The 22,629-nt window shown below is 41.3% G+C and overlaps 1 protein-coding gene across 2 annotated transcripts in view; it reads left to right on the top strand.

Annotated features, from left to right (window-relative positions):
- Positions 1 to 22,629, top strand: part of smek1 (SMEK homolog 1, suppressor of mek1 (Dictyostelium)) — a 145,256-nt gene that overhangs the window by 98,115 nt on the left and 24,512 nt on the right. For both annotated transcript variants that reach the window (XM_060829476.1, XM_060829475.1), the window contains exons 7-8: positions 5,952 to 6,068; positions 13,024 to 13,155. In XM_060829476.1, coding sequence (XP_060685459.1) covers positions 5,952 to 6,068; positions 13,024 to 13,155 — 249 coding nt within the window. The remainder of the gene's footprint in view (positions 1 to 5,951; positions 6,069 to 13,023; positions 13,156 to 22,629) is intronic.

The raw sequence follows: 22,629 nt of genomic DNA, 5'->3' as shown, positions 1-22,629 counted from the left end.
TGCCTATCACTGATAAGCCCATTCTTTTCTAAATATAAATAGATCCTATCCCTCCGTACCTTCTCCAGCAACTTTCCCACCACTGACGTCAAGCTCTCTGGTCTGTAATTACCCGGAATATCCCTACTACCTTTCTTGTACAGGGGGACAACATGAGCAACCCCTCAGTCCTCCAGCACCTCACCTGTATTTAATGATGCCACAAATATATCTGTCAGGGCCCCAGCTATTTCCTCTCGCCTCCCTCAACAACCTGGGATAGATCCAATACGGTCCTGGGGATTTGTCCACCTTGGTAACCTCTAGCCTACCCAACACATCTTCCCTACTTATGTTAACATGATCCAGACTGATTAAACTTTTATTTCTAATCTCAACTTTCATCATGTTCCTTTCCTCAGTGAACACTGATGCAAGGTAATCATTTAGAATCTCACCCATTCTCTCAGGTTCGACACACCGCCTTCCTTCTTTATCCTTTAGTGGACCAATCCTTTCTCTAGTTACCCGCTTGCTTATATAAGAATAAATGCTTTGGGATCTCCTTAATTCTGCTCGCTAAAGCTATTTCATGACCCCTTGATTCCTTGTTTAAGATTTGTCCTACTCTTCCGATATTCCTCCAGGGCCCATTCTGTTCTTAGCTGCCTAGACCTTATTTACACTTCTCTTTTCCTCTTGGCTAGTCATACAATTTCTCCTGTCATCCATGGGTCACAAATCTTCCCTTTCCTATCCTTTGCCTTCAACGGGGCAATCTTTAACCTATCTTTGAAAGACTCCCACATATCAAATATCGACTTCCCTTCAAATAGATGTGTCCAATCCACATTTCCGAGCTCCTGCGTAATTTTGATATAATTGGCCTTGGCCCAGTTTAGTACTGTTCCCTTAGGACCACTCTTCTTTATCTACGAGTATTCTAAAACTTACAGAATTGTGGTCACTGTTCCCAAAGAAATCCCCCACTGCAACTTCTACCACCTGTCCTGGCTCATTCCCCAATACCAAGTCCAATATGGCCCCTTCCCTCATCGGACTATTGACCTACTGCTCTAGAAAACTCTCCTGGACGCTTCTTCCAAAACTGAGAGTCATAGAGTCCTACAGCACGGAGACCGGCCCTTCCGCCCAACTTGCCCATGCAGGCCAAAATATCTATCCACGCTAATCCCATTTTCCTGCACGTGGCGCATGTCCTTCTAAACCTTTTCTATCCATGTATTTGTCCAAACACCTTTTAAATGTTGTTAATGTACCCTCCTCAACCACTTCCACTGGCAGCTCATTCCAAATGCATACCATCCTCTGTAAAAACATTTGTCCCTCAGGTTTCCTTTTATTCTTTCCCCTCTTAGCTTAAAATGTTGCCCTCTAGTCCTCGATTCCCCAATCCTGGGAAAACTGAGTGCATTCATCCTGTCCATGCCTCTCATGAACTCTGACATTTCTGTACAAGTCTCCTACGCTTTAAAGAAAAAGTCCTATCTTGTCCAACCTCTTACTATAACTCAGACTCTTAAGTCCTGGCGGCATCCTTGTAATTTTTTTCTGCAACCTTTCCAGTTTAATGACATCCTATAGAACAAAGCTGAAACGCAATGCTCCAAGTGTGGCCTCACCAATGTCCTGTACAACTGCAGCATAACTTCACGACTTCTACACCGAATGCCCTGACTGATGAAGGCCACTGTGCCAAAAGCCTTCTTCACTGCCCTGTCTACCTATGATTCCACTTTCAGAGAACTATGCACCTGAACTCCTTCAGACCTTACCATTCACTATGAAACTCCTACCTTGACTTGATTTTTTAAAATGCAAGATCTCACACTAATCTATATTAAACTCCTTTTGCCATTTCTCACCTAACTTCCCCAGTACTGCCTGTTTTAGTGTCATCTGCAAACTTACTAATGATGCCTTGTACATTATCATCCAAATCATTGGTATAGATAAGCCAGCATTAACCCCTGAGGCACACCCCTCGTCACAGGCCTCTCGTCCGATAAGCATCCTTCCACTATTACCCTTTACCATGAGGCCTATTGCATGATTATATGGTTTGTGCGGTAGAAGAGACTGTGTTTTACGCTGAAAAACATTTTTAAAATGTGTTCGTGTCAGTAGACGCCACTGGTAAGGAAAGCATTTATTGCTCATCTGTAATTATCCAGAGAGCAACCATATTACTATGGGTTTGGCGTTACATGTAGGTTAGATCAGGAAAAGATGGTAAATTTCTTTCAATAGAGAACTATAGTACTTTACATGGGTTTTTATGACAGTTGACAGCGATTACTTAGTAGCCATTAAACCTTTTTTTCCTATTCAGATTTTAATTGAATTCAAATACCACCATCTACTATGACAGGATTCTAACTATTTTCCTGTAAATTTACCCAAGAGATTCTGGATTGCCAATTCAGTTACATGGTCACTTTGTCACTGCTTCCCTACGTGTCCATAGAGTCATTGTAATAGTGTCATACATCATGGAAACAGACCCTTTGGTCCAACCAGTCCATGCCGACCATAATCCCAAGCTAAATTAGTTCCACCTTCCTGCATTTGCCCTATATCCCTCAAAACATCTCTTATGCGTGTACTTATCTAGGTGTCCCTTTTAAACATTGTAAGTGTAACCACATCTATCATTTCCTCTGGAAGTTAATTTGACACAGTGTTTTAAAAAGAAGTTTCTCTTTTTTTAAGCCTTTCTCCTCTCACCTTAAAAATATGCCCATAATTAATTGATGATGTGTTCACCACTTGGTTCCCTACTTATGTTAACATGATCCAGACTAATCAAATTTTTATTTCTAATCTCAAGATTCTTCATGTTCCTCTCCTACGTGAACACTGATGCAAAGTAATCATTTAGAATCTCACCCATTTGCTCAGGTTCAACACACAGCCTTCCTTCTTTATCCTTTAGTGGACCAATCCTTTCTCTAGTTACCTGCTTGCTTCTTACATAAGAATAAAATGCTTTGGGATCTCCTTAATTCTGCTCGCTAAAGCTATTTCATGACCCCTTTTAGCCCAGATTCCAAAAATAATGGAATGCCGTGACTGGGCAAGGAGGAGAACCACAGACCTTGAAACTACAATTGTAGAAGTAGCTGAGCGAAGACACCAAGGTGTCATGAGTTCTGCTAGTACACTTTGGATCTAGCCTTCCCTCCACTAGCATGACTGCTAATACCACTAGGCTGCACAGAATGAAATATGAAACAGGGTTTAGGTATCTGAATATTAAAGAGGAGTTTCAGGTATCTAGCTTTAGTGATAGCAGCTGCAAGGAATTTGAACTGAATTGTGTTATGTTGCACTTAGAATTGTCTGTTGCAATTAGAATTAGCACTGTCTCAAGGTAAATTTCTCTTCTAAAATGTGCTTAAAAATATATTAGACTACTGTTTTAATGAAAGTAAATTACCCTCATCAAAATCCTGGTGAACTAAAACTCCAAACAATACCCATCGCTCTCGCAATTATCAGGTGCCACTAGTAATGGCTTGTCATCCCTTTCATACACAATATTGTGAATCAGCTGATACTGAATATTTCAGGTATGATGATTAAGAAACACAAAGGTTGAGGAGCTGAGCTTGATTTTTCAGTTCAACTTTCTGTTGGACTGCATACTTGAATCTGATCTGGTAAGGGACAACTCCAGTGCTTCCCCTTAAATGGGTGTTCAGGTTCAGAAGAACAGGAACAAAATGTAATGCTATCAAGAAGCTTCTTTACAGAAACTGCAAGACTATTTGGCATGGGAGCAGTTATAGGGCATTCAACCCTTTGGGTCTGCTGTGCTATTTAGAGAAATAATGGCTATTCTGATAATCCTCCACTCCAGGTTCCGATATTCTTTGACTACCTTATTGTTTAAAAATCTGTCCCTTGGGGAATCCCAAGGAAAGCCAAACATAAAATGGGCAGCACGGTGGCACAGTGGTTAGCACTGCTGCCTCATAGCGCCAGGAACCCAGCTTCAATTCCAGCCTCTGGCGACTGTCCATGTGGAGTTTGCACATTCTCCTTATGTCTGTGTGGGTTTCCTCTGGGTGCTTCGGTTTCCTCCCCCAGTCCTAAGATGTGCAGGCCAGGTGAATTGGCCATGCTAAATTGCCCATAGTGTTAGATGCATAAGTGAACAGGAAATGGGTCTGGGTGGATGAGTGTGGACTTGTTGGGCTGAAGGACCTGTTTCCATAAATAAATAAATAGAAAGTGGGCTACACCACCAGTGCTTCATCTAGAGGCTCACTGACAACGTTGCCCAGTATGGTGATGAAACGTCTGAACGAACCTTCCAGCTCAGTAAGCAAATTTACATCCATTTAACCCACATTTTCCAGCCCTCTGCTGTAAAGAATTCAATAAATTCACTATTTTCATATAAAGAAATTCCTTCTGATCTCTTTGCTAAGTGGGCAACTCCCTCAATCTAAGATTTTGACTTTTGACCATAGACTGTCCGACAAGAAGAAACAACCTTTCATCTAGTCTTTCAAGTTTTCCTAACAATCTCTAGTAGGTTTCATTTAAGATCACCTCTTCTTCTTCTAAGCTTCAGTGTATTCAGGCCCAATTACTCCCTTCATATGCAAGATATACCTACTGAATCTTCTCTGGACAGTATGCAGCCCCTTTGATAAGGGGACTAAAGCTGTTTTTCATATTCTAGGTATGGTCTGATTAGTACCTTGCATAGTTTTGGCAAGACTTCCTTATTTTTATATTGTATTCCGTGGGAAATGATGTCCGACATTCCATTTCCCTTCCCATTGCCTGCTGAACTTGCATGCAATTTCGGCACAAAGACCACTAACCTCCCTTTGTTGAAGCTTTCTGCACTTTTTTTCTCCGTTTAAATAATGTTCAGCTCCTTTTCTCACCAAAGTGCAATATCTCACTTTTTCCTACATTATATGCATCTGCCAAGTTATTTTCAATCCACTCACTTCTGTCTATATGCCTCTGTAGATGCCTGGTGTCACCACTTGCCTTCCCACCTATTCTTGTGTGATGGTAGCCTTGGCAATAGTGCATTTATTTCTGTCATTGTAGTCATGACTATATATTTGCAAATGTGTTGCTGGTCAAAGCACAGCAGGTTAGGCAGCATCTCAGGAATAGAGAATTCGACGTTTCGAGCATAAGCCCTTCATCAGGAATAAGAGGCATATATTGTAAATAATCATAGCTCCAACATTGATCCCTGTAGCACCCCCACTATAGATTGCCATCCATCCTCAAAATATCCATGGTGTTGTGGATAGTATACTGGCATGGAAAGAAGATTGGCAAAGATTGTTCGGAGTTTTCTGAAGTTTCCTTTGTCCTCGTTCTGCCTGCCTTGCTCCCTCTGTCTCGAGGTTTGTATCTGAGCAGACGCACATGTATGTAAGGGACTTGTAGCATTGCTGAATTCCAGAACAGTCAAGAGGTTTAGTTTGTAAATTTTGGAAGTTTTAATGGGTAGATCATTAAACCGGGCACCATGGTGATTTGCTTTTAAACACCTCCAAAGCATAGTTTTACTCTATAGCTAGAGTGCATCTAGCAGTCTGAAGAAGTGAAGTTGAATTAATATCTGGCCTTGATGTAAATGGGTCGGAGTACACTTTTCAAATCCTGTCTAAGCAAGAATTAGCTTGCTGCTGAGAGTGGTATGTAAAGAAACCTGCCTTTCCTTCAAGGATGCTTTGGCTGAAGGCACCTTCCCTTTTCATGCAGTTTTAGCAGTAGCTACTTCTATCAATAATACAACTGTAGGGAGCATTCATAGAGCCTGCCCTTTATATTGAAGGCACTTATTTTCTGAAAATGGTATTGATTATTCTGTTGGTGTAATTTGATTAAGATGATACTGTGTTCTTTCCTCATCCATTAAATGTGTACTTAGTCTGAATAGCTTGAATTTTAAATTATTAATTTTCCAGGGCATGGATGACATTCAAGTGCGAAGTGCAGCCACTGATATATTTTCCTACTTGGTTGAGTATAATCCATCCATGGTACGAGAATTTGTCATGCAGGAAGCTCAACAAAATGATGATGTAAGTAATTGAAAGTTGTTTTTCTTAAATGATTGAATGCAAGGCATAGTTTATTTTGGTTTGTCAAGCTAGATGCGTTTTGTTTTAGTAATTACTTAGGATGAATGCATTGCTGGGAAGGCAAGTATTTTTTACCATTCCTTAATTATCCTTGATCGTGTGCCTTCAACTCCTGCAATTCATGTAATGCAGGTATACCCAGAACAGTGATATGGAGGAAATTCAAGGATTTTCATTGACTGACCGTGAAAGAACCATAGGGCATTGATATGTATCTTGGAGATGAATTTCCAGTTGGTGCTGTTTCCATGTGCCTAATGCCCCGATCTTACCAGGTTGTGTACTTGAAAGTTGCTACTGGAACAGTCCTACTCCTTGTTTGTATCTCTGCACCAACAGAATGGTAGAGTGAGTGAGCATTTAAGATGATTAATAGGTTGTCGAATTGTTAAACCATTACAGTGTTACCTAGTATTGTATGTGCAGTAACAGTATTGAAGATTTCAAGATGTATTGATTAATCAGAGTCAGACGGCAATGCCTCTCCAGAAACTTATGTACACAATTTAGACAGACACCTGTACACGTTTTTGAAAGTAACTGCTTTCAGATCATGAGGGCCAGTCTTGAGCTCTCACGTACAAGTAGGCTTATCCATTCATGAAGAGCAAAGGAATTCCAGTGACCTGGCCAGTTTTTATTCCTGAACATCTGCCAGCCAGATTGTCTCATCGTTATTGTTTGTGGAACCTTAGTGTGCACAAATTGTTTGCCTCTGTATTGCAAAAGTAATTTGTTGACTGCAAAATAGTTTGCAATGTCCTGATGCTTTAAAATAAATTTTATTTTTGTATTAAGCCTTAGTTAGGATCATATTGAATGACAGTGTACATTGTTGGACTCCATGTCATTGGAACAAGTGTTGAAACAACTGGGAGTACTGGGCAGATTTACAAGGTTGCTACTTGGCATGATTAACATGAAATAAAAATTAAATGTTTAGAGAGATTTTCTTTGAAATTAATGTCTTTTTTTTTAATTAGATGTTTCACATTGTGAAAGCTTGGACCAAAAAGGTATATGATTTTCAGGGATTGAAAAACCAACAATAACTGGTTAAAAATTTCAAGTTCAGTATTTAAACTTTTCAACTTGTACTCATCAGGGCCAGTTCCAAGAATGTCATTCTTTTTCCAGCAATACGTAAGTTCAGTGCTACCAAATAACTATTGATTGAAGCTGAGAGGTGACCTTCCACAGATTTATAAAGTTGTGAGGAGTATGGATAAGGTGAATAGTCAAGGTGTTTTCCCCAGGGTTGGGGAATCCAAAACTAGAGACATAAGTTTAAGAGAGAGCAAAGATTTGAAAAGCACCTAAGGGGCAACATTTTCATGAAGAGGGTGGTATGTATGTGGAATAAGTTGCCAGAGGAGGTGGAGAAGGCTGGTAAAGTTACAATATTTAAAAGACATCTGGATGGATACATGAATAGAAAGGGTTTAGAGGGATATGGGCCAAATGCTTGCAATGCGACTAGATTAATGTCGGATATCTGGTTGGCTTGAACGAGTTGGACCGAAGGGTCTGTTTCTGTGCTGTACATATTTAACTTGTTTTCTTGCACTTTTTTTCCTTTATGAAGTTGGGCTGCCATCTTTTACTTGCCTGTGTCTGCTCATTAAGGTAGCTTTGCTGTTGCATTTAGTTCTCACAATTTTGTGGTGTATTTCCTTCACGTAGTCCAAGATCATCTGCTTTCTTTAATAACAGAATAGAGGCTTGGAACTAGTTATGTAGAGTGTGTAAAATCTGATGTGTTGTGTTTGTATCTCCAATTATTCACTCTTACTTTCTTGTATAAAGTGCTTAAGACACAAAAATGTCACAGCTAAAATCCCTGTTCCATTCCCTTACTGTTTATATATAGTTTTTTTTTAAGGAAGATGTATTTAGTTCTTTACCCCAGCAAGCGTTTTGTGAGCTCAAATAAAGAGCATTGTTACTTCATCATTCCATGCCAGAAATCTAACACTGTCACTTACTCACCCAGCTATGCTTGCTTGGAAAATACAATCAAAGAGAATAGAGTACTTTTACAATTTATAAACACAAGAATAGTTCAGAATGAATGTGATTGGCTTGGCTTGAAAAATATGTAATGCAAACTGTTGAGATTCCCTCCTGAAATATAGTTTGTTGAACTTGGATTAGATTAGATTACTCAGTGTGGAAGCAGGCCCTTCGGCCCAACAAGTCCACACCGACCCTCCGAAGAGCAACCCGACTAGACCCATTCCCCTACATTTACCCCTTCACCTAACACTACGGGCAATTTAGCATGGCCAATTCACCTAACCTGCACATTTTTGGACTGTGGGAGGAAACCCGAGCACCCAGAGGAAACCCAAGCAGACACTGGGAAAATGTGAAAACTCCACACAGACAGTTGCCTGAGGTGGGAATTGAACCCGAGCCTCACTGCAGAAATGTGAGGCAGCAGTGCTAACCACTGTGCCCTGAATTTAAAAATAATTTGCACCAAGATTGGATTAAGGAACACATACCTCATTTCAACCAAATCTTGACTCAAACCCAACAGATCATGACCAATTTGTCAGATGCAGAGTCTATCTTAGTTGATCTCTCCTCCCACCCTCGTTCCCTCTTCACAAACAAGAGAAAATTGCATGCTCATGGACCATTACAGCATAAAGCAAGTTTTTTCATTGCAGTGCAAACAAATGTATAAAAATTATGATATGAATTGATGTGTGAAGCCAGTACATTACTATATTGAAAACTTTGGAGACTATTCAGCTGTTCATGTCCGTGCAGACTCTATGCAAGATTAGCTCAGCTGGTCCCGCTTTTCTGCTCATTCTTTGTCGACTTGCAGTGCTTGTTTCCACTTCAGCTGCTTACCTATTAGGCCCATGTAGGGTGAAGAAAAACTACAGAGAACACTAACATGCCTCACATCCAATATATTAGCAACGCAAGCCAACCAGGCGCCCCAGCAATAAATTTTGACCACAGAAGTGACCTCCTATGCCTTTAGTTGAAAGCATCCATTTTCTGGATGTTCTTGAGGTCTGGAAGAGATACATATATATAACATTACCAGCGGCAAGTGATGTCACATAGTACAAATTGGAACAATAATGATAAGTGAAGAGCCTGTACCACCTAAAATGAAGCCAAAAATGTGCAAACTCCACACGGAATGAGAAAATGAATTTCTGTTCACAACTGTAAACTCTCTGACTCTACACAGGTAAATGGATAGGAAAGGTTTAGAGGGATGTGGGCCAATCCAGGCAGATGGGACTAGTTTAGCTTGGGAAACCTGGTCAGCGTGTATTAATTGAGCTGAAGGGCATGCTTCTGTGCTATAGATCTCTGACTTTACGTAAAAGATAAGACCATTTGTCCTGAATGTCACCAGTATGTCGATAAGTAAGAAGGTATATTTGGAATAAAACAATGAAAAAATGCACAGTAATTTCCAAGATAGTTTTGTCTTGAAGGGTCTGCATGAGACGAAGAAAATTGATGAACTTAAAGGCCAATTGGAAGCTCAGCACTATATTTTGTTTCAAAACAAGCAGAAATGTGAGGCCTGCACTGAAGTGTCATTCTGCATTTGCCAACATCTGGTAAAATGGAAGAAATCATTTACAGATGGCGAAGTAATTAGCAAAGAATAACTGTAGCTACTGATTCTGCATTCAAAGTCTTTAATAACAATGATGAAACAAAGTAACAAAATAGCAGTAGTAGTTCATTAGGCCTTTTTGAACCAGTTCCACCATTCAATGTGATCATGGCAGATCATCCAGCTCAGTATCCTGCTCCTGTTTTTTTTCCCCGTGCCTTTTAGCCCTCAGAACTATATCTAGCTTCTTGAAAACATTCAGTTTCCAGGCCTTAACTGCTTTCTGTGTCAGATAATTCCAAAGGTTCACCACTCTCTGGTTGATGAAATTCCTCCTCATGTCAGCTGTAAATGGCTTACCCTGTATTCTTAAACTTTAACCCTGGTCTCTGGACTCTCTGGTCATCAAGGACATTATTCTGGCTTTTATTCTGTCTAGTCCTATTAGAATTTTATAGGCTTCTATGAGGTCCTTCCCATATATTTCCCCATTACAATTGATCCAGTCCTTTATTTTTATATATGACAGTCTTGCTATCCCAAGAATCAGACTGTAAAACCTTTCTGTACTCCTCCTATAGCCAGAATATCCTTCTCCAATAAGGAGATCTAAACTGTACATTATATTCCAAGTGTGGTCTCATCAAGGCTCTGTATAATTGCAGCAAGACGTCCTTGCTCCTGTACTCAAATCCTCTTCTATGGAGGTTAATATACTTGGAGTGTCGGAGGCTGAGGGGTGACGTTATAGAGATTTCTAAAATCATGAGGGGCATGGATGGTTAAATAGACAATGTCTTCTCCCTGGGGTCGGGGAGTCCAAGACTAGAGAGCATAAGTTTAAGGAGAGAGGACAGAGATTTAAAAGAGACATCTTTTTCACACAGAGGATGTTGTGTGTATGGAATGAGCTGCCAGAGGAAGTGATGGAGGATGATATAATTAGAACACTTAAAAGACGTCAGGATGGGTATATAAATAGGAAGAGTTTAGAAGGATATGAGCCAAATGCTGGCAAATGGGACTATATTTATCTAGGATATCTGGTTGGCATGGACGAGTTGGACCAAAGGATCTATTTCTGTGCTGTATATCTCTATGACAAAGACTCGACAACTGTGTAAGCCTTTTTCTCTATCTGTTGCATTTGCATGCTTCTTTCAGCATCTCATGTACATGGCCACCTATGGCTCGTTGCAGCATCCCCTTTCCCAATTAAATAATCTGCATTCCTGTGTTTGCTACCAAAGCGGATTAATTTATTTATGTTGCATTTCATCTGCCATTTATTTGCTCACCCGCTCAACTTGGCTAAATCATACTGAAGCATCTGTGCATCCTCGAGTAAAAGATTCCTGATGAAGGGCTTATGCTCGAAACGTCGAATTCTCTATTCCTGAGATGCTGCCTAACCTGCTGTGCTTTGACCAGCAACACATTTGCATCTGTGCATCCTGCTCACTACTCATCCACTCACCCACCTTTGTGGCGTCAGCAAACTTGAAGATAATACTTTTAGTTATCTCTTCTAAATCATTGAACTATATTGTGAATAACTGAATTCAAGCACTGATTCCTGCAGTACCCCACAAGTTAATGCTTGCCACTCAGGAAAAATAATCACAGCAATCCAGAACATGCTATCAGTGATTCTCTTGAAGCAAGCATTCTTCCAAGTGACTGTAATCAAGTCCAAGTATTGCACCAGCAACCCCCATTTGATGACTGTGACCATGAGCAGTCTCAAATTACAAGCCAGATGTCAAGGCCATGGCAGATAATGTACGTGTGAAGGTGCCGCTGTTGGGCGGGGGTGGACTAAGTCAGAAATCGCATGACACCAGGTTATAATCCAGCAGGTATATTTGAAATCACAAGTTTTTGGAGCATAATCCCTTCGTCAGGTGAAGTAAGAAGGAAGCACACAGCACAGAATTTATGACCTTATATCTCAAGGGCAGAGAAATCAAAAGATCATAGAAATGGTGTGAGTAGACTGTCAAATAATAAGTCTCTGCAGGTGACCAACGATGTTAGACAGAATGAATATAGTGTTAATAGCTGAAAAACACCAAAGGGATGACCCATAATCCAATTAAAAGAGGCAGCGAGATAATTACAAAAAAATTAAAATAAGGTGGTGCTGGAGACAAACCAAATGACTGAAATAACATGGATCAGAAACCGAAGCAGCTGGAAAAGCTCAGCAGGTCCGGCAGTATCCGTGAAGAAAAACCACAGGAAAGGGTACCGGACCTGAAATGTTATCTGATTTTTCTTCTCAGATGTTGCCAGACCCACTGACTGCCTCCAGCAACTCTTGACAGTAGAGGATAACATGAAGATTAATATACATTTGGTATAGATTCATATCGTATATTGTAAAAGCAAACGGTTTCTTCTGTATTTTCTTCTGGGTAGATCCTGGCTTGCACTTAAATTTAAAAAGTGATCTTGTAACTAAAAGGAATGCTTGGGATCAACTGTTCTATAATGAAGACCAATGTAAAATATTCATTAAATTCTTTTGCCATCATCTTTTCCATTATTAATTTAATATGCTCAATTTCTATGGAACCAATGCACATTTAACGTTTTAAAATATTTCGAGAAACTTTTATCATTTCAATTTTTACGTTTCTGTCTTGTTTTCTACTTCTAATTTTCCCTTTTATCTGGTAATTCTTTGCTTTTCTTTTATATTGTCCAATCTTTAACCTGACTTTGCAGAACTATTTTTTATTTGGAAAGATACTTTAATTTTTCCAATGTCCTACAGGCTGTTGGTTATTCTGTAGGAACTTTTTGTACCGTTTGGAATGTATGTAATTTGAAAGGCATGATGAGGGTTTCAGTAGCAAGTTAATTGAGGTAGGGATGGAGTGAGGCAGTATTATGAAGCTGTAAATAGGCAGTCAGTGATTGTTTATCATTGCAATTGAAGTTTATCTCTAAGTCAAATATACGAAGTTTGGAAATAGTCTCATTTAGCTTTTACGAGGGAACGCAAGAGAGAAATTTGTGGAACAAATTAAAGACAGTGGTTGGAGAGAATTTATGCTCAGCTGATTATATGGGGCAAACTTTATTATTGTACAGGCAACAGAATCATGGAATACAATTCCCAAAATCAACACTTTAAAGTGTTGTTATGTTCAAGTAAAAACTGTTTCCTGAAGTTAAATGACAGGAGAAACTCGATGAATGCTTGTGCTACTTGAATATTGTTTAATTACGTGTATTAGTTCATAACTTGATTTAAATTTGAAACTTAACTATTGCTGTACTTTATTTTAGGATATCTTGCTCATTAATCTCATCATTGAGCATATGATTTGTGATCCAGACCCTGAATTGGGTGGTGCAGTCCAACTTATGGGACTACTCCGCACTTTAGTTGACCCTGAGAATATGTTGGCCACAGCCAATGTAAGTATGTTCTTTTTTAAATTGTTTGATTTTCCAAGTATTCAATATTCATTATCTATTGTTTTCATGTATTGCATTCGATTTATTTATTTATATGTATAAAATTCAAATCTACATTTTTTTTATACAGATGTCATCCTATACATCTCCAACGTTCACTCCATCAGCCTTTCCAGTCAGTACTTCTAGCTAAGTCTAGGGGCATTGAACCTTGGCATGCTTTACTACATTCTGAATGGGCTGTTTCAGGTTGTAAGTTTGCTCGCTGAACTGAAAGGTTTGTTTTCAGATGTTTTGTCACCGTACTAGGTAACATCATGAGTGACCCTCCGGTGAAACATTGATGTTATGTCCCGCTTTCTATTTACGTATTTTGGTCTCTTAAGGTGGGTGATATCATTTTCAGTTCTTCTCAGGACGGTAGATGGGTCCAAATCAATGTGTTTATTGATGGCACTCCAGTTAGAATGCCAAGCCTCTAGGAATTCCCATGCATGTCTCTGTTTAGCTTGTTCTGGGATGGATGTGTTGTCCCTGTTGAGGTGATGTCCTCCTTCATCTGTATGTAAAACATTTTGACCTGTATAACATGTAACCGGAACTCCATCACAAAACACATCGATTTGGACTCCATCTACCATCCTTTGAGAAAAAGAACTGGAAATGACATCTTAGGAGACCAAGACACACAACTAAAAAGCAGGACATTATACCAGCGCTTCACTGGATGCTCATTAGTGATGTTACCTAGTATGGTGATGAAATGTCTGAAAGCCAACCTTGCAGCTCAGCGAGCAAAGTTACAACCTGAGCCTCAGCCTGAGCTATAAATCTTATGGGCTCTGTTTCCTCCACAGAATGTTTCCTTTACTAGCATTGTTGTAACTTGTCCTTCAAACATGAGCAGCTACCTGTCTGTCTACCAGAAAGCCTTAAGCTATAATTTTCTTGAAGCCAAACTTCCTCAAAGGTTACCATCCTTCACATACCAAGAATGCCCAGTTCTTTGTGTATCCAGTCCATATCTGGATTACCTTTCTTGCCATGGTCCACAGGGTAGAAAGTCTTGATTGATATAGAAACTTTTGCAATCTTTGGATATCACAAGGCATTTTAAAGTCAATGATTAGTCAGTGTTGCAATATTGTTCCATTACATTACATTAGGAAGCACAGCAACCAGTTTGTGCAAAGTCAAATTCCACAAACAGCAAAGCGATAATAACCAGTTATCTATTTTTTGTAATTACAGTTGAGCGATAAACCTGGTGAGCACAGGGGGCAGGCTCCCATATTGTTCTTTGAAATAAAGCCATAATCTATTTCACACACTCCTGAAAGATCAGAGGAAGCCTCAATTTATTGCCTAAAAAGGAAGAGGATATCCCTGAGGAGCCATCCCGAGGCACTGTTGTATTCTATGTATTAATGCCACATCCTTGCGATTCTGAAATGAGGGTGCTACACGCTGAGACCCAAATCAAGAGGAAAGATCCTTAAAGGATCAATACATATTCTTTCATTGAGACCTCTCCTTGTCTTTTCCCAGCTTTACTTCGATACTCAACATCATCATCTGCTTAATGCTGAACACCAGTACTAACTGAAGCTTTTCAAGTCCTTACTCAGCCTCCAACCACCAGATTCCCTCCTTCAGTCCTGTCACTTTGTTGTTTTCTCTCTGTTTTTGATTGCACTTCCCTGACTGAAAAGTTCTTTCTCATTGCTAGTTTATGGGCTATCCTGGTTTATGTATTGATACATGTGGAAAATTATAGAAATTGAATTGTAATTGAGATATAGAATGTAGGGAAATAGCTGGTGACATCTTGAAACATGGCCATATTACAGAGGAGGAAATGCTGGGTGTCTTGAAATGCATAAAGGTGGATAAATCCCCAGGACCTGATCAAGTGTACCCTAGAACTCTGAGAAGCTAGGGAAGTGATTACTGGACCCCTTGCTGAGGTATTTGTATTGTTGGTAGACACAGGTGAGGTGCTAGAAGACTGGAGGTTGGCTAACGTGGTACCAATTTAAGAAAGGTGGTAAGGAAAAGCCAGGGAACTATAGACCGGTGAACCTGACGTCAGTGGTGAGCAAGTAGTTGGAGGAAATACTGAGGGACAGGATCTCGACGTATTTGGAATGACAAGGACTGATTAGGGATAGTCAACATGGCTTTGTGCGTGGGAAATCATGTCTCACGAACTTGATTGAGTTTTTTGAGAAAGTAGCAAAGAGGTTTGACGAGGGCAGCGCGCTGGATGTGATCTATATGGAGAAAGTGAGGACTGCAGATGCTGGAGATCAGAGACGAAAGCATGTTGCTGGGAAAGCGCAGCAGATCTGGCAGCATCCGAGGAGCAGGAGAATCGATGTTTTGGGCAAAAGCCCTTCATCAGAAATGAGGCTTGTGGACTGCGGCTAAGAGATAAATGGGAGGTGGGTGGGATTTGGGCCAGGGGTGGGGGGGGAAGGTAGCTGAGAAAGCGATAGGTAGATGGTGAGGGAAAAGATGATAGGTCAGAGGGGGGGAATGATGGACAGGTCTGGAGGGCAGTGCCACGTTGGAGGCTTCGGACTGGGATAATGTTGTGGGGGGGGCGTTGGAGGAGGCCTAGGACCTGCATGTCCTCGATGGAGTGGGAGGAGAAGTTGAAGTGTTCAGCCATGGGGCGATGGGGTTGGTGGGTGCTGATGTCCCAGAGATGTTCTCTGAAAGGATCCGCAAGAAGACCTCTTGTCTCCCTGATGTAGAGGAGACCACACTAGGTGCAATGGATTCGTTAGATGACATTGGCAGAGGTACAGGTTAAATTTCTGATGGATCCTTTGGGGCCTTGGACAGAAGTGAGGGGAGTGGTGTGGGCGCAGGTTTTGCACTTCCTTTGGTGGCAGGGAAAGGTGCCAGGAGTGGGGTGTGTGCTGGTGGGGGGGGTGTGGACCTGATGAGGGAGTTGCAGAGGGAATGATCTCTCCAGAACGCTGATAGGGAGGGAAATATATCTTTGGTGGTGGGGTACATTTGGAGGTGGTGGAGGATGATGCGATGTATGCGGAGGTCGGTGTGGTGGAAGGTGAGGACCAGTGGTGTTCTGTCCTTGTTGCATTAGGAAGGGTGGGGTTCAAGGACAGTGGTGTGTAAAGTGGAGGAGCTGTGTTGACGGGCATCGTCACCCACATGGGAAGGGAAGTTGTGATAATGGAAGAAAGTGGCCATCTGGGACCATTGAGGAGGAATTGGTCATCCTGAGAACAGATGAGGTGGAAGTGGCAGAATTGGGAATAAGGGATTGTGTTTTTACAGGAGGTGTAGGGTAGGAGGTGGTGTAGCCTAGGTAGCTGTGGGAGATGTCTATATGGTTAGTCAGTTGCCAGAGATAGTGATGGAGCGGTCCAGGAAAGGGAGGGAGGTGTCCGAGATGGTCCAGGTGAATTAGAGATCAGGGTGGAAAGTATTGGTGAAGCTGACGAACTATTCAACCTTCTCGTGGGAGTACTAGGCAGTGTCGATACAGTCATCAATCTAGCGTAGGAACAGGTGGGGTGTGGTGCCGGTGTAACTGTGGAAGATGGACTGTTCTGAGTATCCAACAAACAGTCAGCCATAGCTGGTCCCATGCGGGTACCCATGGCTACCCCTTTGGTTTGGAGGAAGTGGGAGGATTGGAAGAAAAAGTTCTTGAGGATGAGGACCAGTTCAGTTAGGCGGATGAGGGTGTCGGTGGAAGGATACTGGTTGGGTCGGCGTGAGAGGAAGAAACTGAGGGCTTGGAGACCTTCGTCGTGGCGGATCGATGTGTACAGGGACTGGATGTCCATGGTGAAGATGAGGTGTTGGGGGCCGGGGACACAAAAATCTGGGCGGAGGGGAAGGGCATGGATGGTGTCCCGACCGTAGTGGGGAGCCCCTGGACTAAGGGGGCCAGGACGGTGTCAAGGTAGGAAGAGATGAGTTCGGTGGAACAGGCAGAAGCTGAGACAATGGGTTGTCGGGGCAGCCAGGTTTGTGGATCTTAGGAAGGAGGTAGAATCAGCCAGTGTGGGCTTCACAGGCAATGAGGTTGGAGGCTGTGGATGGGAGATCCCCAGAGGTGATGAGGTTGTGGATGGTCTGGGAGATGATGGTTTGGTGATGGGAGGCAAAGTCGAGATCAAGGGGGTAGGAGGAGGAGGTGTCTGCGAGTTGGCACCTGGCTATATGGACTTCAGTAAGGCATTTGACAAGGTTCCCCATGGAAGACTGGTTAGCTAGGTTAGTTCTCATGCAGTGCAGGGAGAACTGGCCATTTGGATACAAAACTGGCTCGAAGGTAGAAGACCTTGGTGGAGAGTTTTTCAGACTGGAGGCCTGTAACCAGTGGAATGCCACAAGGATTGTTGTTGGGTCCACTACTTTTTGTCATTTATATAAATCATTTGGATAAGAACATAGGAGGTATAGTAAGTTTCCAAATGACACCAAAATTGGAGGTGTAGTGGACAGTGAAGAAAATTACCTCCGATTACAACAAGTTCTTGATCAGATGGGCCAATGGGCTGAGAAGTGGAAGATGGAGTTTAATTCAGACAAATGCGAGGTGCTGCATTTTGGGAAAGCAAATCTTAGCAGGACTTTATACACTTAATGGTAAGGTCCTAGGGACTGTTGCTGAGCAAAGAGACCTTGGAATGCAAGTTCATAGCTCCTTGAAAGTGGAGTTGCAGGTCAATAGGATAGTGAAGAAGGCGTTCATTTGGTATGCTTTCCTTTATTTGAGTAAAGGAGTTGGGAGGTCATGTTGCAGCTGTACAGGACATTGATTAGGTCACTTTTGGAATATTGTGTACAGTTCTGGTCTCCTTTCTATCAGAAAGATGTTGTAAAGCTTGAAAGGGTTCAGAAAGATTTACAAGGTTGTTGCCAGGGTCGGAGGATATGAGCTATAAGGAGAGGCTAAATAGGCTGGGGCTGTTTTCCCTGGAGCATCAAAGGCTGAGGGGTGATCTCTTAGAATTTTATAAAATTACGAGGGGTATGGACAGGATAAATAGGCAAAGTCTTTTCCCTGGGGCAGGGGAGTCCATAACTAGAGGGCATAGGTTTACGGTTGCGGGGGGAATATATAAAAGAGACCTAAGGGGCAACTTTTTCACGCAGAGGGTGGTGCGTGTATGGAATGAACTGCCAGAGGAAGTGGTGGAGGCTGGTACAATTGCAACATTTAAAAGGCATCTGGATGTGTATTTGAATAGGAAGGGTTTAGAGGCATATGGAACTCGATTAGGTTGGGATATCTGGTTGGCATGGACGAGTTGGACCAAAATGTCTTTTTCAGTGCTGGACCTTTCTGTCACTGTGTGTTTGTACTCGCATGCCTTTGTAGCCTTGTATGACTTTGAGTAGAGTATTAAAGAATGCATTACGCAATTTCGTGAGAGATCAAAAGTGTGTCCTCTGAGCTGGCTGGCTGTTTATCATTCACAAGTTTGATTAGAAGCTGAATAATTTAATCTGGAAATAGAATCATAGTCATTGAATCACACAGCATAGAAAAAGGCCCCTCAGCCCACCATGTTTATTTTGACCAACAAACATCAAACTACACTAATCTCATTTACCTGCACTTGGTCCATAGCCGACTATGTACTGGCATTTTAAGTACTTAAGTAGATATTTCTTAAATATAAAGAGAGTTCCTCCCTCCACTACCCTCTTAGGCAGCACATTCTATATATCTACACCCTCTAGGTGAAAACATTATTCCCCAGACCTACTCGAAATCACTTGCTCTTCACCTTAAACGTATACCCTCTGGTCTTAAACACGTCTGCCATGGGGAAGAGATCCTCACACTCTACACTGTCCATGCTTCTCATAATTTTTTATTCCTTAATTGGATTCCCCACTCAGCCTCTTCTGCTCCAAGAAAACCAAATCCAGTGTATTTAGTCTCTCCTCATAACTGCATTTTTTCCTGCCAGGCCACATCCTTTGGGGTGGCACGGTGGCTCAGTGATTAGCACTGCTGCCACATAGCACCAGGGACCCAGGTTTGATTCCAGCCTCTGGCAACTGTCTGTGTGGAGTTTGCACATTCTCCCCGTGTCTACATGGATTTCCTCTATGTGCTCTGGTTTCCTCCCACAATCCAAAGATGTGCAGGTTAGGTGAATTGGCCGTGTTAAATTGCCCTTAGTATCCAGGAATATGTAGGTTAGGTGCATTAGTCACGGGGAATAGGTCTGGGTGGCTTACTGTTTGGAGGGTCAGTGTGGACTTGCTGGGCAGAAGGGCCTGTTTCCACGCTGTTGGGAATTTTAAATCCTGGTGAATCTCCTTTCCATCCTCTACAGTGCAATCACTGATAGTCCAACTGCAGAATCTTTATTCGTTCAAACAGATGCACAATTGCAACCATTAATCTGAGCCCTGTAGTGCAATACTTCTCCAGTTTTGATTTACCATTTCAAAGTTACTGAATGCAGGTTATGCTCAAATGTAAATGGGCAATGTATTTTCCTACTAAATAATACATTAGAATGCTGAGATGTGCCTTGCTTACTCTAGATATCTGACCTCTCTCTTTGCTCTTTCCTTTAACATTGATTATAGATTAGGAGGTTTTAGTATTTCTGGCTGAAACTTCTACTTCTGTTTGTTCATACTTAAATTCAGACTTTTTCACAAATAAAAATGTTTTCCAAAGAAAAAGAAATCTGACTTAAAAGGTCTCAGTGCTGTAAAGTCAAATTTCAGATACAAAATATTGTTAAACTGTATAAGCATGCAGGCACTTTTTTTTAATAGTGAAATGAAAGCCCAAGGATAAAAGCAAATTGTGCCCTTTCTCTATTATTCTATATAATTGTCCAATATCCAAAAATTTTGAGGTCGGTGAGGATAGTGCCAGCAGCTTTTCAAAGGATCTATGAAAGGTGACCAGAACTGAGAACAATATCTTAAACAACCGCAACGTGACTTTCCAACTCCTATATCCACGATGTCACCAGGTGCGCTCAATGCCACCTTCACCACCCTGTATACCTATGACAATACATTTAAAGAAGTATGTCCCTGAACCTCAAGGTCACTCTGTTCAAAAACACTCCACAGGGCCTGACCCATTAACGCTGTCAGTCCTGACCTTATTCATCTTACCAAAATGCAACACCTCGCATTTATCTAAGTTAAACTCCATCTGCCACTCCTTGGCCCATTGGCCCAGCAGATTAAAATCCAGTTGTATTCTTAGTTAAACTCCTTTACTGTCCACTATACCACCAATTTGGTTTCATCTGCAAACTTAACTAACCATGCCTCCACCCAGTTGCTCTTTTGCCTTTAATGTATTTGTAGAATCTCTTGGATTCTCCTTAACCTTATCTGCCAAGGTTATCTTCTATCCCCTTTTTGTCCTTCTGATTTCCCTCTTAAATATGCCTTACCCTACCTATACATTTCATGAGATGCGCTTGATCCCAGCTTTCTATATCTGACATATGCTTCCTTTTTCTTGAACTCAGCAAGAGGAACAGAGCGAGTGCACATGTATGCCGCTTGAGTCTGTCCTATCACTTCTTGCAGATGTGGCTGATCTCCTACCTCGGTTCAACTTTGCTTGCACCTGATGTTTCTTGATTCCATGAGAGGTTTAATATTGATAGCTCCTCTTTGCACTGACCTAGTTTCAGAAGGCTATGGCAGATGAATTAGATTATTTTGCCTCTCTTAAAACAATTCCTTTGAGGCATTGAGTCAAGACATTGAGGTACTTCTTTTAAATATACAGTATGTGCTTAGGGTTTAGTGCAAAAGTGCATCAGTAATTCTCCACAGGGTTGTTCAGCTGTGAACGACTTCTGCATCTATCCACTGAGGAGTTAACTTATTCACTCATTATGTTAAGAATACCATGTATTATACTGCATGTTATAACTACTTAAATTGCTGTCTGCTTTTCCTAATGGTTTGATAATTCCTGCTGGACTTTATACCCAACCATTGGAGAAAGATTTTTAATGCATGCCATCTATCTTAAATTCCAAAAACAATGGTGTCACTGGAATATTAATTGTGAGAAAATACACACTTTAAAATTATGTATCCTGAAATAAATCAATTCTCTGGGAGGATGATTGTGAACATCATTTTGGCTATCCTCAGAACTAACACTGTAATAGAAGGAAAGGCAAATTGGGTCTCAGACGTGAAAACATGTGAAGTTGGCATCCTTTATTTTTTTAAAAACTTGGAGAGTTAAACAGCGGTAAACTCTGTTGATCGGTGAAACAAGCTCAAAAGGCCTGAATTATTTATCCTCTTCTATTATTAAGAAGTTCCTTGGTGTCTCTCAGTTTTTCTGTTGTTTCACATTGTGTTGCTTTCTTTTATCTCCAACTTCCTGCTTTAAATATAATACAAACCTTCTGATTCTGCTTCCACTGTTTTGGAGATCATTACCATAAAAATCTTTAGTACTGTAGTAGCACTTAAAGCCACATGTGTAGAGGGGAGAAAACAAAATTGTTTTGAATTCAAGCAGTTCACAAGAAAACGAGGATTGCAGATACTGAAGAGTCAGAGTCATAAATGGTAGTGCCAGAAAGGCACAGCAGGTCCGGCTGCATCCGAGGAGCACGAGAATCAACATTTCGGGCATAAACTCGATATTCAGGGAGTCACAACTGAAATGGCTGCAAGAATGCCGGCCTGTCACATAAAGTGAATTAGCTGTGGAAAGCTTAAGCTGTTGACCTCGTGATGATCAACAGAAGCTTTACAAGGACGTTCTAAAATTTTGGTTTAAGCTTTCCAGTTTCCTTATGCTTGCCTAAGATCACTGCATCTGAAGCAACCAAAGGAAAAGACCATGGGAGGCGATAGCCTCATGGTATTATTGCAAGACTATTAATTTGGAAACTTAGGTAATTTCTGGATCCCAGGCTTGAATCCTGCCTTGGTAAATGATGGAATTTGAATTCAATGAGAAAGAAAATCCAGAAGTAAGAGTCTAACAATGACCATGAAGCCATTGTTGATTATCAGAAGACTGCATGTTGTTCAGGAATGTCCTCGAGGGAAGGAATTTGCTGTCTTTACATGGTCTGGCCTTCATGTGATTCCAGACCCATAGCAATGTGGTTAACTTTTAACTGCTTACTGGGCCATAAATGCTGGACGATTCAGCGACACTAACATCCTGTGAATGAATGTTTTTTTTAATGTTAGATAGTCTTGCCTCCTTCAGTGCAGAGGCAGGAGTAAGCACTTGAGAGGAAATCGCAAGAGAAGAACTCATTCAAAGCTCAACGACATGCAGCATCCAGCCCTATCTTCACAGGCTTTCAAATGGGCCTTAGCAAGCATTAGTGAAACCACTGAAACCCAACAAACTCTTTGGTCAATGGGCATGAACACCTTTGCCTCAAAGGACTAATGAGAGATGGTTTTATTTTAGAATCTGAGAATTCCTTCATTGTGGAAGCAGGC

Source organism: Hemiscyllium ocellatum, chromosome 8, assembly GCF_020745735.1.
Source record: "Hemiscyllium ocellatum isolate sHemOce1 chromosome 8, sHemOce1.pat.X.cur, whole genome shotgun sequence".
NCBI lineage: Eukaryota > Metazoa > Chordata > Chondrichthyes > Orectolobiformes > Hemiscylliidae > Hemiscyllium > Hemiscyllium ocellatum.
This window is presented reverse-complemented; position numbering and strand designations above follow the sequence as displayed.